The 15775-nt window shown below is 46.4% G+C and overlaps 1 protein-coding gene across 4 annotated transcripts in view; it reads right to left on the bottom strand.

Moving 5' to 3' along the window:
* The window catches only part of ARFGEF3 (ARFGEF family member 3), a 183119-nt gene that overhangs the window by 42833 nt on the left and 124511 nt on the right, over window positions 1-15775 (bottom strand). For all 4 annotated transcript variants that reach the window (XM_088840780.1, XM_088840781.1, XM_055433723.2 and 1 more), the window contains 9 exons: window positions 15129-15295; window positions 13719-13884; window positions 10323-10430; window positions 9764-9979; window positions 9493-9603; window positions 7662-7812; window positions 5114-5431; window positions 3491-3624; window positions 646-791 (listed from right to left, as the gene is read on the bottom strand). In XM_088840780.1, the coding sequence (XP_088696906.1) occupies window positions 646-791; window positions 3491-3624; window positions 5114-5431; window positions 7662-7812; window positions 9493-9603; window positions 9764-9979; window positions 10323-10430; window positions 13719-13884; window positions 15129-15295 (1517 nt within the window). The remainder of the gene's footprint in view (window positions 1-645; window positions 792-3490; window positions 3625-5113; window positions 5432-7661; window positions 7813-9492; window positions 9604-9763; window positions 9980-10322; window positions 10431-13718; window positions 13885-15128; window positions 15296-15775) is intronic.

The raw sequence follows: 15775 nt of genomic DNA, 5'->3' as shown, positions 1-15775 counted from the left end.
TTTGGGATTTGCCCTCTTGCTTTCCTTTGGAATCCTAAGAATTCCACAAGAACAAGCCAGGGCTAGTCGGCTAGAGGAGAGACCAGATGAGCTATGGCATAGCTCTACCAGATTAAGTGCTAAAGGGCTATGCGGACTAGTTACCACTGTCAAACAGGGCAACAATTTCCCCATCAACTTAGAAGTAGCCAGTCATCATATATTGAGATATTTAGATGGAGTTACCATATAATTTATCATATAAACTGCTTTCCTTTGGAAAGTCAAAGAGGTCCTAGGAGTGTTAATTCAGTTGCAAAAACCAGGATGTATGGGTCCCCTATGTAAAGGGAATATATTTAGCTATTAGAAAAGGGAGCCTGGCAGGAACAAAAGACATTGTTATGTTTGCATACAAAAAGGAAGTGCCAGACTCAGGCTGGTAGCAGACCATGAAGAACAAGAAACTGGCTGTGTGAGGTGCCCAGCTAAGTCACATAAGTGTAAAGAAGGGTCAGAGTGAGACAGGGCAGTGCCACCGTTGGGCTGATAGGAGCCATACGGTATAGTCAGAGAACGATGACGCGTGACCAGGCAATGTGGCCACAGTGTCTTTGTCCCCACCCTGCCTGGAGTCCCCGGGCCTCCCACTTTCAGGGCGCTCACCTCCACCAGGTGTGGGGCCACAAGGCTCCAGCAGCGCATCACGTGGAGCAGGGGCCTTGATTTGCTCCGCACAATCCTTAGCATGGCGTCCCCGAGGCGGAACAGGTGGAGGGCACTTTTGCGGTCTTGGGTGGACTTCACTTCTCCTACAAGAAGGTAAGACCATAAAAGCCATCAATCCCAAACTCAGAAATAGTTTGACCTGTCTAAGCATGGCTAGAGGATGAAAATCAAAGAGTCATACTTGATAAGCAGGATTATTTGGTGCGTATTTGCCAAAATAGGAAAGGAGCCTGGATTCAAGAATGAACAGGAGTTTGTTCAACAATCAACAATCTGATCTTGTTGTTCAAGAATCAGCAAGATCAGAGCCCACCCATCTGTTCACTACAGCGTCCCGAGTGCCTGCAGTGACAAGTGTGAACAATGCTTGTGATAAGGAGGAATGATGTGGTTAAGTATCAATAGAAAGGTTAGGGCATCGGCTGCTGCTGCTGCTGCTGCTAAGTCACTTCAGTCGTGTCCGACTCTGTGTGACCCCATAGACGGAAGCCCACCAGGCTCCCCCGTCCCTGGGATTCTCCAGGCAAGAACACTGGAGTGGGTTGCCATTTCCTTCTCCAAGGGCATCGGCTACCCAGGCCCAAATCCTGGCTCCATCATTTAACAGTTGGGTTATGACAGACCGGAAGTTTACCTCTCTAATTCACGGTTTCTCATTGTAAAAGTGGGATAACAGTGCCTTCTCCTTAAAGTTACTTCAAGGGTGAAATATGATTAATACTCAGAAGTACTCAGCACAGGCCTGGCACAGACTACCTGCCCTCCACACTTAGCAACAGTGGCTGTGGTTATCGTCCCATCGTTCACCACCTCTGAAGCCCTTGGCAAGCAGGTCAGGCCCCTTTGCTACCCAGTAACACGCGATCTAACCTGCTTTGTCTTCTGTACAAGCCTTGCTTGCTCTGATTTCTTGCTACTACTTTGCCACCTTAGTCTTTGTCACTCTTCTTGGTCATGTCCTCCTGCTCCTCCCACAATGCCCACAAAATGCTGATCACAATCAGCCTCTATCAACCAGAATGTGCCTTTCTAATTAGCCTGGCCATAGCAAACAAACTTCAAAATGACAGTAACAAAAATCACTGACATTTACTGAATGTTTACCCTGCATGAGACATTGTGTTGGTTCTTTGTGTCTTTAACTGCTTTTATTTTATTGAAGTATAGTTAATTTACAATGCGTTAATTTCTACTGTACAGTAAGGTAATTCGGGTATACATATGTATACCTTTAAAATATTACTTTCCAATACAGTTTATCACAGGATATTGAATATAGTTCCCTATGCTATACAATAGGACTTTGTTGTTTTATAATAGTTTGCATCTGCTAACCCCAAACTCCCAGTCCATCTCTCCTGAACCTCTCTTCCTCCTTGGCAACCACAAGTCTGTTCTCTGTCTGTGATCACTTTAATTTTAAAAGCAAACCTTAAGAAGTAAATGCAACTATTGCTACATAGAGATTAGAAAACGGAGGATCAGAAAGGTGAACTGACTAAACTGACAGCTGGTAAGTGGTGAAGGCAGCATTTTAACTTGGATCTGATTGATTTGAAAGTCAACGCTTCCTCCTCCCAGGTCTGCTGCTACTTCTTGCCCCTCACAGCTCTTTTTTTTTGTAAGCTCAGAGTCTGCTGATTTCTCCATGCAAAATACTTTGAAGGTTGCCCCTGGGCTCAGAGATTCTCTGGCAGTTGGCTGGGTCTGGAAAGTTGGCTTTATATAGCTAAGGTTTTAAAGTCTATTAAAAACTCACAGGAAAGCACTGTGGTTCTCAAATTAGAATCTGCAATAAGAGTCAAAATTCCTAATGGTGGAAAGGACCTCAGAGGCTGTGCCCTTCAACCTACCACCACAGTGTGATCCTGGCACACAGCTCTGTGCCTCTGCTTGAATTTCTGGGAACAAGGTACTCACTGTTAACAGCACAACTACCTGCCTGTCGATGGACAGGTGCTTTTGTGAGCAAAACCCACCTCACCTGGGACCCACTCATGGGCGATTCAATACAACTCTACCCACTCTCCCACGTGTTGGTCTTCAAGAGGGTGTTCACCTGGTAACATCCACGAAGACTGTGATTCTCTCATTATTTAGTCACTAAGTCATGTCCTGACTCTCTGCGACCCAAGGGACCGTAGCCCACCAGGTTCCTCTGTCCATGGGATTTCCCAGACAAGAATACTGGGGTGGGTTGCCATTTCCTACTATAAGGGATCTTCCTGACTGAGAGATGGAAACTGCATCTCCTGCTTGGCACGTGGAGTCTTTATCACTGAGCCACCTGGGAAGCCCAGTGATTCTGACATGCCCCTGGGACAGTTTTTCTAAGAGTGGCCTGAGGCTTCTGTTGACTGTTCCATTTTTCTCTTCCAGGCCTTTCTGGAATTAGAAGCTGCTTCTGCAAGTTGGCTGGACTAAAGCAGGTGTGTGCTTTGTGATATGGGGAAAAGTTCCTCCCTGGATATGAAGCCATCTACACCGAGTTACCACACCATTTCTACATCACAAGCAAAACTTAGCAGAACAACCAGTGACAATACCTGCAACTGTGGCAGCAGCAACATTTCCATTCATGAAGGATAATAACCAACCCCCTACCAGCACCACCCACACAGATCATGTCTCAACTCCACATGACAAATCTGCACTTGAACTTAGCCAGGGTGCCGGTGTATGAAAGGAGCGGGGATTCAAGTCTTCAGGCAGGCTGTTGGCATCAGAGATCTGGGTTGTTTGCTGCTAGCTTCATGGACCAGTTTCTGCGGGAAAGAATTACCTGGCATCGCCAGTGAGTAATCAACTGTTTCTGTAACAGAATGGAAAAGCTGGGACTGCGATGCTTTCTTCAGCTGGTAAAGAAAACCTCCCAGAGCCATGAGGTTCAGTTTATCTGTAGCATCTTCAAAGAGCCTGGATGAAACAAAAAGACTTGTTACTTAGAAACAATTCAGCAAAGTCTTTCTACAGAATGATTATGGTAATTTTCTTAAATATGATTAATGAAAATGTTGTGTAAACACTATAAAGAAATGGACAGTATTGTTATATCTATTATTACTGAGTACAAGTCTGCTCTAATTACAAGATTTTAATCTGAGGGGCACAGACCATCCTAAAAAAAAAATCTTTGTAACCCCATGGCATAACTCAGCTGAGATGAGCACTCATTAAATGTTTGGCAAGAAGCTGAAAGATGGCAAAGCATCACTCATAGAGGCTGAACAACTGGGAATGGAATCCTCACAATTAACTTCGATTTTGTAAACTATAGTAAAGAAAATCCCAGTAAATTAATCAAGGCTTTGTTGGGCTTCAACTAGTATAATGTTGGATTTGGCCCGGAGGAGGATTCAGAAGCGGAGAAGGCAATGGCAAGCCACTCCAGTACTATTGCCTAGAAAATCCCATGGATGGAGGAGCCTGGTAGGCTGCAGTCCGTGGGGTCGCTAAGGGTCGGACACGACTGGGCGACTTCACTTTCACTTTTCACTTTCACACATTGGAGAAGGAAATGGCAACCCACTCCAGTGTTCTTGCCTGGAGAATCCCAGGGACGGGGGAGCCTGGTGGGCTTCCGTCTATGGGGTCACACAGAGTCGGACACGACTGAAGTGACTTAGCAGCAGCAGCAGCAGGATTCAGAAGCAGGGTCAACTTGATCTGTACACCCCCTGGGGCAGGAAATGACCTTCTTACTCCTCAGACTCATATACCCAGAGCCTTGCACATGGTAACGCTCAAGCATCTACTTCAATAATGAATATTCCTTAACATGATGGACCTTGTAGTTTCTTGTTTTCCACTCTGTTGGGCACAGACATTTCTAGAAGGAGTTAGGGAGAAGGAAGGGAATGCAGGTAGCAGGGCTCACAGGAGGATCAGAGGCTCACTGGACCTCGGAATGATGGACCAAACACCAGTTTATTTGGCACCTGAGGAATGAGGCGAGTCAGCCTCCCTCTGCTCTGGGGTCAGCCTGATGCCCGACCTCCAAATCCATAACGACACCAGACGGACAAGCAGCCCTGTGGGGTGCCGTGTGCTGTGAAAGGGAGTGTCTCCAACAGAAGCTGAATAACAAGGCCCTGAAGAGGTGACATGAGGCATACACACGGTTTTAAGATGGGAATCGGTAGATTAATCATTTGTAAATTATTGAAACAAATACATCTTTCTTGTGGTTTGCAATTTCAATACCATTTGGTTTCTAGATCTCTTCAGTCATTTCTGACTGAAATGTGAGCAGAAGAGAAGGGTGCAGTGTGGTCAGCAGGGGAAGGGTGCTCTGGGGGGCAGGGGGGAGAGACAGGGAAGGGGAGAGGGAGGGGAACAGGCAAGGGGGAGGGGAGGGGCCTTCCATTCCCCCCACTGCCCCGGGTGTGTTGGGAATGGCACGCACCTGTCAGCCTGCGTGGACAGCATGAGCACCACCTTGGCGGCACTGCTGCCCGTCATGAGGCTGCCCCCACGGAAGTCGGAGGCCCGGCCTCGGCTGCCTTCTCGGACGAGCTCCTGGATGGAGAGCGGCTGGATGATGGGGGCCGCGCTCAGGGAGCTCTCCTGCTCCAGGCTCTGCTCCTGGGGTGAGCCCTCACTCTCCGGGTCCCCAAGGAGTCCGCCTCTGGGGGCCTTCTGGGGCTGGCTGATGGTCAGCGGGGGCTGAGAAGTGCCATCGCTAAAGTGGGTGTGTTCCAAGGTGCCCACGTACTCGCACACCCTGCAGAGATCACATATAAGCAGCTGCTGAGTTGCAGCCAGCCAGGCCAGCATGGTCAACCCCACAAAGCAATACAGAGGAGCTGGACCAGCCTCACGGCCCTCCTGAATTGTCGCTCTCCTCCAGTGAAGGCTGCGTCCCTCCCCCTCTCCCTACTCCCTCTCTCCTCTGTTCTGTTCTGTTCTGTCGCTCAGTCGTGTCTGACTCTTTGCGATCCCATGGACTGTAGCCTACCAGGCTTCTCCGTCCATGGGATTCTCCAGGCAAGAATACTGGAGTGGGTTACCGTTTCCTTCTCCAGGGGATCTTCCCGACCCAGGGATCGAACCCGGGTCTCCCGCATTGGAGGCAGACGCTTTAACCTCTGAGCCACCAGGGAAGCCCTCCCTATATACATTTATTTTGAGTTGGACCAGACAGCCTGGAGGTGGAGGTGGGAGTGGGGGGGAGTCCTCGGGGAAAGTATGGGAACAAAACTCTGTTCATCTCAGTCTGTCCTGTCCAGATACTGGCTTATCAAGACTTTGTCTGTTTGAACGCATTTTCCCAAAGGGCCCTCTTCCCTCTCTGTCTTGTGCTCTAGTCACGATTTGGGAAAACATCTGCTTTCTCTGAGATCCCAGAATGAATATACATATGGTGGACTGGCTCTCTGGCCACAGTGGGCCCTCATTTCAGGGATTCCGCCCAGCTTTGTCCCACTGGGTCCTGACAGCTCCACGTAACCCCCACTGGAGCAGAGTAGTTACCTGATCACAGTCAACTCAGAGAAAAGACACAGCATAGTACAATCTTCAGCTTCCAAACAAACTGTTCCCCGATAGGACCTGGGACTGGAGACCCCTCACCCCAGGATAAGTCCAGCTACTAGGAAAGACTACTTTGGATTATCTTCTCTGATGTTCCATAATCGGGCCAGTTTTTTGATCAAAATAAACCGCTCGGGTACAATTTAAATATTTTCCCTGTTTGCTTGTGAGAGCAATGGAGAACATCAGGTCACTAGCCCCCACAGTAGAACCCACTGGGCTCCAGACCAATGCGTCCTGGCCCTTTCACACGCTCCTCTTCACAAAAGCCTCTTGTGGGCTTTTCAACCCTAGAAGGATCTTTGAAAGTCAACCAAACTCGGTCAAGGCTGGATTTTCTTTGAGGATGATAAACAGAACCTTAGGTTAGGCCACTGCCCTAGGCAAGATCAGGATGCCTGAGCCCATCTGTGGGGCTATCATCCTGCTACCGAGTGCCCCTCCGCTGCTTGGCCAGAACTGAGCTTGGAGACGGCGGGTATATGCCGAGGAGAAGGGTAAGAAGGCAGGCAGCTGTCCTGTGCATGCTGCTGGGGGACAGTGGTCCTTCCTTTGTCTCAGGCCTGGCTGACTGCCAGTGCTGGGGGAGGAAGGATTTTCTTCTTGGTCGTGGGAGGACTGTAGCGTTCTTCCCTTGTTTTTATTTTGCAGGTGTCATGGGAGATTCTTTTTATTTTGATACTACAAAGCTAAGAGCCAAATTTTTGGACAATTTTGACACAAAAGGCTACTCCATTTTTTTTGTCTAGCTAAATTAAAAGTTGTATTTATTATGTATCCATGTAAGTTATCAAAAGTCCTTTCAATAAAGACATCACTAAAAATACAGGAATGTTATGTTACTGACACATGATCAGCTTTTAGATATGCCTTATTCACCTAACTTATGTGGTCTTTTAGCAGACTCTATTTAAGAATCAGTTTTTCTTCGCTGGGATAACATATCTGCCTCTCAGACAATGTCAAGTGATAATTCACTGTTTTCTAAATTCAGTCCTGTCACTCTGTTCTTTAACATATATATTCAGTTGGGCCCTTATTCCCTCTTCTCTTTTTAATCTCTCAATTAGCATTTATCCAAACTCTGTGACTTACTGTAATCTACAGGAGCTTCCCTGGTGGCTCAGTGGTAAAAAATCCGCCTGCCAATGCATGAGACATGGGTTTGATCCTTGGGTCAGAAGATCCCCTGGAGGAAGGCATGGCAACCACTACAGTATTCTTGCCTGGGAAATCCCATGGACAGAGTAGCCTGGTGGGCTACAGTCCATGGGATTGCAAAGAGTCGAACATGACTTAGTGACTGAGCACCACTGAAGTGCTGGCAGGCATGGAAGTCTACTTCTTCCACACAGCACCCCCTTCCCCACCCTCATGGCAGGCAGGTGCCAGGCCTGCAGGGCGGGGATCCCATTGCGCACCTGAACACATGTGGCCAGCAGTCGGGGTTGTGGCTGCCCATCTCCAGGCCGACACTGAGAATGGCGTCCATGCACAGGACGTGGGCTGTGTGCAGCCACACCCCCTGCAGCTTCCCGATCTGCTCCAGTTTCTGCTCCACTTTTAGTTTCACTGCACCAGAAAGACATTCATTACAGTACAGTCCAAGTAAGGGAGACAGAAGGGGAGGGAGAATGGAGGGAAAGGAAAGAACGTGTGCTTGTGCAAGGGCAACAGGAGACTGGAGATGTCACTAGAGGTCACTGGCAGTGAAATCTTCAATGACACGTTCCCGAGGCTCATCATGCAAACTACCCAGCCCACAGACACTGGTTACACCAGCTCTGTGGTTTCAGAAGTGGATGGATTCAAGCTGGGATCTGGGTCAGTCACAGCAGCGAGGATGGGCTTTGAGTGCCAATCCCAGCTAACGCTGACTGTGCCCAGACCCATGCTCTGCCCCTGTGTACTCATACTGACAATAAGAAAGAGTTCCTGGCAGTCAGCAAGTCCTCTGAGGTGTATTTATTGTTAGGTGTTCACAATGATGATCATCTAAAACAACATGCTTGTATACTCGGAGTACCATGATGACTGCTTTATAACTGAAAATGCCCATATTTTACTCCCAGAGTTTACATTTATACTTGTGATCTTCAAATAATAATTTTAAAATTGTAGATAATGCATGAGAAAGGATGTAGAAGGTGACCGAAAATGTCAATTATGCAAAATGCCAAGGCAGGGACAAATGAGAGCATCCTCCATGAACCAAGCTGTCCAGTCATTGGAAGATGGGTCTAGTAGGATAATCGAGTCCAGAACCCAGAAACACAGCACGCTCACTTCAGAGGAAGCCAAACCATGCTCCTACTGTAAGGGGCAAACTGATTTTTAGTAAAGTATCATTTATCTCCTGGATGTGATACTAATTTAATTTTCTGTCTATAATTCAAATGTTAGCTCTGGTTTAATTGTTTTTGGGGATCTTTAAGTGCTTTTATGTAACTTATAGTTGTACATTTTTAGTGCAAGTGTGATACCCTTTTGCTGTTAACAGTGGGGATGTGTGAGAGTTGCTCTGCTTTCACATGGGTCTCTATTACTCAAGTTCGAGGAACACCAACCTAACCTGTATTTTCTCAGCTAAAAAGATTCCAACTCTTTCTGTGACTACTTATTTTCTGTACCTGATACACTGTTAGCACAAGTCGGACCAAGTTCCCAATTCTTCCTTGTTTCCTGCCTGCCATTCATCTTCCATTGCTATGAGAAAGGCTATTCTCTTATCTAGATAACCATCTGCTTCACTGATAAACTGATTTTATCAAGTTAGAAATCAACTCTTTCCTGAGTTCACAAAGCTCGGGTTTTCTCCAACAAGAGCAAAGTCTTCCTGAGCCTCCTCTCGGGATTCCTCCATCAGTGTGATCCCCGCTTCAGAACACGGGCTCTTCTGCCCTCCCCCTGTAGCTGGAGGGGTCCTCAAATGTGCACTCTAGGAAGTTCCAAAGCCAGTGGTCAGAGAACACCAGAGGTGTGAAGAGCTGAGTGGGGGGGCCTCTGGCTAGCAGCCACATGCACTTTCTCAGTCACCAGGGGCCATTATATCTCCTATCTTCACAGGGATCTACTGAGCGTCTGGAGAATCAGCCCATAAAACAGACCCAAGTCTGTGGTCGGGCAGGGTCTCATCATCAGTGGTGTATACAGTGCGCCGTGGATCACATATGCAACAGGGAGGAATGTGTCTGCTTGTGTGTGCAGACCTCACAGGAGGTTCCAGGTGGATTCTGGCCCTTCTGTTGCTACCTTGTGCTATGGCATCACTGGGTTCCTGGGTTTCCTTTTCCTCTTTCTCTTCCTGGACACAGGAGGCAGCTGCCATCTGGGCGAGGGCTGAAGCACAGTTGGCTGCAACTCCTTTAGAGAAAACAAACAAATCACCCTTTAACTGAGTTTATTCTCTGGCCGTTCATCTGGCAAAACTACTTCTAAAAGACTTGTCCACCAGGGCCACTCATAATTCATTCCTCAGGGACACCCCTTGGGCCACGGGTCAGGAATACTCCACCTGCCTTACCTAGGGCGCAGCTCAGACGCGCAGCTTTCCGCAGCCCATCGAGGCTCATGCAGATAGCATCACGTTCTTTTTGGTTCTGTTCTTTGATGCCTTCAGCTCCCAATATGAAGGCCAGCCCTTTTGAGCTGCCTGCCATTCGGCCGGTCAGGGGGGTTGATAAAGTGTCGATCAAGTTCTTCCAGCAGCCAATCAGAATATAGCGAGCAAACGCCACACCTAGAATGTCAAGGGGCGTGGGTTACCTTCCAGAGACAAAAATGACCTGGTGATGAATGGCAGGGATTCTCTGGCCATCCCATTAGCATTACTGAGGTGTATGCAATTTTACTACAGGAAACACAATGGAATGGATATCAGACTGTGTTTCAGTTTATGCTTATAAATAAGGAATGTGGCATCAGCAGCTGGGTGATGCCAGTAACTTCTATCGGGTATTTTCCTGCCAAGACCAAAATCTTAATTCATTTATGTCAGCACAAAAAGCTGCTGCATAGTAACTTAATAGATAGTAACATATATGATGGATGCATATTCATAAACCCAAGACCCAAGTCACTACCTGCTACCGTGGAGTCATCAATTCTCCTGCCCTGGGTGAAAGGAGACTCTATCGAAGCTGAGGCCATCAGCTGCCCTCCAATTGCACTGCTCTCTAAGCCATCGATATCTGTCAAGGAAAAAGGGAAAGCTGTTTCCCCCCCTTTATAAAGAACACTCTAGTCAAAAATAAACAACTACCACAATATTCATTTTCCCCCCAGTGAATAGCCATGGGATCCATTATGTACCAAGTACGTAACAACCGTCTATCAGAATGTTAAAAATTTTGTTTTATCCATTCAGCACAGTTTTCTTTCATTGCTAGAGCTTTCTTTATGCATAGGCTGATGCATATTTTTTCTTTGAAAAAATAAATACTGCTATGTCTGTTGTTAGAAAATCTATTGATTTAGAATATTTTGACCTCTGAATACTCCCTTTTATTCCAAACCAAGGCATTATTCCCACATTTTATATGTACTAGGTTACTCCAACATGGATCTTTCAGCACTTCCTCATAAGAATTAAGAGAAGGATAAGTATCTTTGGTAAGATTATCACATAATCTGATTGGAAAGCACCCACCACAAGGGAAGCCCAAGAATACTGGGGTGGGTAGCCTATCCCTTCTCCAGCAGATCTTCCCAACCCAGGAATCGAACCGGGGCCTCCCGCATTGCATGCGGATTCTTTACCAACTGAGCTATCGGGGAAGCCCTTGGAAAGCACAGTATCTTACTAATAACACTGTACCATTTTCAAAATGTTTTCACTTAACATTTTTTTTTATTAGATCTTCCCAACAACTCCAAGTAGGCAGGCAGGGAAGGTATTATTTTTCCTATTGATATTTCACAGAGGAGGAAATAAGTTTTCAAAGTAAGTAAACTGCCCAAGGTCATGAGGCTGGCAAAGGAAGAAATCAGATTTAGTATTCACATTCTTTGTCAGTTGTATCTCAGTAAAACTGGGTTGGGGGAAGTCAGTGAGAAATTTCTGACCACTACAGTAGGAACAGACTAGTTTCACTGGATTAATTTGACTGATGGTCAAACGGTCTAATGACATCCTAGAAACTGCCATGTAACACAGTTTTGTTTCCTACATGCTAGGTAATGAACTGATGAATTCAAGTAACACAAAGCATATCCAAGTGCTAAAATCCCCAGTTGTACAGAACACTCTGACATGACATAACATAGGAATGGCCACAGGTAGTACAGTACTGATCACCAGATTGCTACTATTGCTTTTCCTTGCATGAAATGAAAAGACCAGATGGATGTTTTCTAAGCTCTAGGTTAATTGCTGCTCAAATTCACTTGTCACTTCATACTTGAAATTTGTTACAAAGAATCATAGAATCTAAATCTGTAGAATTCTTATGAAAAGCTTCTGATTTTCTATCACTAATCTAAAGCTAGATCACTTTTCTATGGATGAAGCAATTGAACTTATTGTTCCATTATAAAAGAGACAGCTGATTAACAGTGATGACCAATGAAAATGACTCCTGTGAATAGCCTGGTATTTGTTCATTTTTACATCTACTAAATGACTCCTTGTACTAAGGTTGAGGGAATAAATTCAGAGATTAATTTTGGCAGAAAGGATGGTATTTGAAAATTAAGACTGGCAGGTTTAGGATCCTCATCTAAATTCCAAGGCACTTAGAAGCTCTGGGCAGGACTGTAATCTCAGTCTGAAGTCAGTTTGTGCAGACTGACTGTCTCATAAATGTCTTCATAAATATGAATTCTTATTTTTCAAATTGATGTAAATATTATCATAATTAATAAAATAAATGGTGTCTGTGTAGGGCCGTGCTCTACTTATCCTGTCAGCAGAAGCCATGAGATGATCACTCAGATGAGGAACCAGTCTAGGAAATCAGATCAAATATAGGATGAGCCTGTAGATCTTATTTTTTAAGGTTCCTGATAACCAGTCCAAACTTTTGAGCAACCCCTGATCTTGATCTGACATCGTGGTTATACCATGTAAAGCCATGAATGGCTGCTTTTGCCAAAATGTTCCCTTATGACCACATCCCATACTGCTTCCAAAAATTTCTAATATAAATTAAAACTCTAGATGTTAAAGATATAGATTTTGGGCAACTATCTTGCATTCTTTTTTTATCTTTTTGTAACTTTTAATTTCAAATTTCAGAAGTTACAAGAATAGTACAAGGAACTCTCCTTGAGTGTATGTATTAAGTATGAGACACGTTATTGATATATGTGTGTATTATTGATATGCGACATCACACACACATACATATCACAGATCCATCAGTTACATTCACCTTTCCCCATTGATTCCACAGTTCTCTGTGTATGTATCTGCATTGTGTGTGTGTGTATATATATATATATTCTTAACCAATTTAGAATAAGTGGAAACATCCAGTCCTTTTACCCATAAATACAGTAACATTTAAGAAATCTAACACTGATAAAATTTTATTATGTAGTTCAAATCCATATTCAACTTTAATCAACTGCCCCTTCATGGTCTTTACAAAAAATTTGTTGGAGTATAGTTGATTTACCATGCTGTGTTAGTTTCTGCTGTACAGCAAAGTCAATCAGTTATACATATAGCCACTCTTTTTTAGATTCTTTTCCCATATATGCCATTACAGAGTATTGAGTAGAGTTCCCTGTGCTATACACAGGTCCTTATTAGTTAATTATTTTATATATAGTAGTGTGTGCACATCAATCCAGTCTTCCAATTTATCTCTTCCTGCATTATTTTTAACTCTGGTATAGCTGGGAAGGTAAGGGAGGACCTCTGATATGGACAAGAAATGGGGATGGAGCCAAGTTTAAAACCAATCATTTTACATTGCTGGCAAATTCCCAGGAGCACTGAATGATACAGGGTATCTATTGTGAGAGTTTCCAGGATTAACTCTGGGCTTTGCGCCCAGACAGTACTTCATATCCCCAGAAAAGGTCTACGGCTTTATCCCAATGGACATGGATGCTAAGTAATTCATAATCTAGGCTTCCCTGGTGGTTCAGATGGTAAAGGATCCGCCTGCAATGTGGGAGACCTGGGTTCGATCCCTGGGTTGGGAAGATCCCCTAGAGAAGGGAATGGCGACCTGCTCCAGTATACTGGCCAGGACAATTCCATGGACAGAGAAGTCTGGCGGGCTACAGGCCACGGGGTCACAAAGAGTTGGACACAACTGAAGGGACTTTCACTTTTAATTCCTAATCTAATGGGGCACAGTGAGCCTGCACGATCCCACACGGAAGCAGCACAGAAAGCTATTGTGAGGTGAATTCATGACACTTCCTGGGAACTGTCACCAAGGGCCAGGGAGGCTTTGTGGGTGCTGTTTCAAAGCCTGAGCCCTGCCACCCCTGAGTGCCACGGAGCCCTGCAAGGAGCCACTGACCCGTCAGCATGGTGATGAGGGGGAGGCTGTTGTCCTCAGGGCTGCCCCAGTAGCCAGCTTCTCCGAGCATGTTTCTGTCGAGAACCTGGTGGTAAAGTTCCTCAATCCAGGCCTGGGAGAAGACCATCAGCACCCCGCTGGTCTGGACCTGCTTCATGAACTCTTTCTGCAGAGAAGATCACAGGAGAAAATGACCAAATACCACCCCCTGCAACCAACAGGCTCCCACGTCCCTGGAGTCACTGAGTCACTGCTTACAGGAAAAACACAACTCTGCTGATTGGGCTCAGGAGGTGGAGAAGGAAGGGGAAACTGCGGTGGAAAGGTCACAAACTTCATGAAGGTCCTTTCACTTGCATGATCCTTTTAAGAAACCTACAGGAGTGGGCTTCCCTAGTGGCTCAGTGGTGAAGAATCCTCCTGCCAATGCAGGAGATGTGGGTTCGATCCCTGAGTGGGGAAGATCCCCCGGAGACGGAAATGGCAACCTGCTTCCAGTATTCTTGCCTGGGGAAATCCCATGGACAGAGGAGCCTGGTGGGCTACAGTCCATGGGATCGCAAAGAGTAGGACACAACTAACCGACTAAACAACAAGAGAAGCAGTAGAGATACCGCACTTGATATTTTTACTCTCTGACGTGTGGGAGGATTAGAACCTGCCCAGAGATGTTTCCAAGCACCTCCTTCTCACCGCCCCGTCAGCACCAGAGGTGGCCTGTGCTCCCTGAAGGCTATACGTGTCTCAAGAGACATCTGATTGACACTCATAGCCACCACTCACCCTCAGAAGTATACAATCTGTTAATCGTTTATCACACAAATGATCCCTTCAGGCAGCTTCATGGCTATAGGCTCTCAAACTGGTGCTAGGGTCCACCATGGAGGGCCCTGCTCATGCCAGGCAACCAACCATGAAAGAGGCCCTCCCATCACTCTCATCACCTTACAGAGGGGCTTTGTTATCAGCGTCAGCCAGCTTGGCTCTGGGTCTGAGCACGTCTCGGTACATTTCAGAGCCCAATGAAGGGTTTTTGTAAACAGCACACCTTCATTTTCTGCAAAGGGGACGATTCTCTGCACATCACCTGCACTTACTTAATAAGTTGATCATGTTTTTGAATGTGTCTTATACACGTGTGTTTAATGCCACCCAATGGAGTTACTGTGCCACTGGCAGGCATCCAATGCGGGTACATTGGTGTTCTTTGCTCCTGGAACCAAGTGGGTAGCTCTGTGGTTCACTGCTCTGTGCAACCTGCACAAAGGTTCCTGTGGATGGTGAATGCCCACCCTCCACAGCCCTGTGGGCACAGCCAAGTCATCCCTCTCTGGCCAACAACGCTTGGGTGCCAGCCCAGAGGCTGCCGTTGGTCCTTGGCAGGCATGGTTGGGGAAGACGCACACTCACCATGGTGCTGGGTGCCAGGGTGGGCCGCTTGCGGTAGTAGTCACCGTGGGAGAGCTTCAGGTTGAGCAGCAGCGCGCAGTGCGCCGCCGAGTACAGGCTGTCGGCGTTCATCAGCATCTGCAGGCCCAGGCTGCTGTTCCCGTCAAACCCTGGTGAGTGCATCATACCTACAGGAGAAAACCCAGAGACCTCAAACAGCACGCTGGACAGACACTGCTGACCACTTAGTGGAGCCACCAACCAGTCCCAGGAACAGGGACATCTCGTAGAACAACAGCCAGCGAGGAACAGTGTCATGGCAGGTGTGCGCCCTAGCCCAGTGGGAAAGAGCATGCACTCCAGAGTGAACCTACTTGGGAAAACCTTGTTGGTTACTCCCCAGGAGCTTTGGTAAAATCACTTAAACCCTTCTTTACCTAGAGATAGGCAAAATAACTGATTACCTCTATCTACTGCTCAAACTCTCCAAATCACAATATTAAAAAAACCCCAACACTACCCCCGCCTCCTCTTACTCCCCTTAGTCATCCCAAACTGTCTGCCATTCCTTGACCTCACCAAGCTGGGACACGCCTCTGGGCATTCACATTTCTGTCCCCTCCACACCTACCCCACAGTGGTCTCCCAAGATCTCTGGATGACTTGCT

This window comes from Moschus berezovskii, chromosome 10 (assembly GCF_049115385.1).
Source record: "Moschus berezovskii isolate FMDL1 chromosome 10, NW_MosBer_1.0, whole genome shotgun sequence".
NCBI classification, from domain to species: Eukaryota; Metazoa; Chordata; class Mammalia; order Artiodactyla; family Moschidae; genus Moschus; species Moschus berezovskii.
This window is presented reverse-complemented; position numbering and strand designations above follow the sequence as displayed.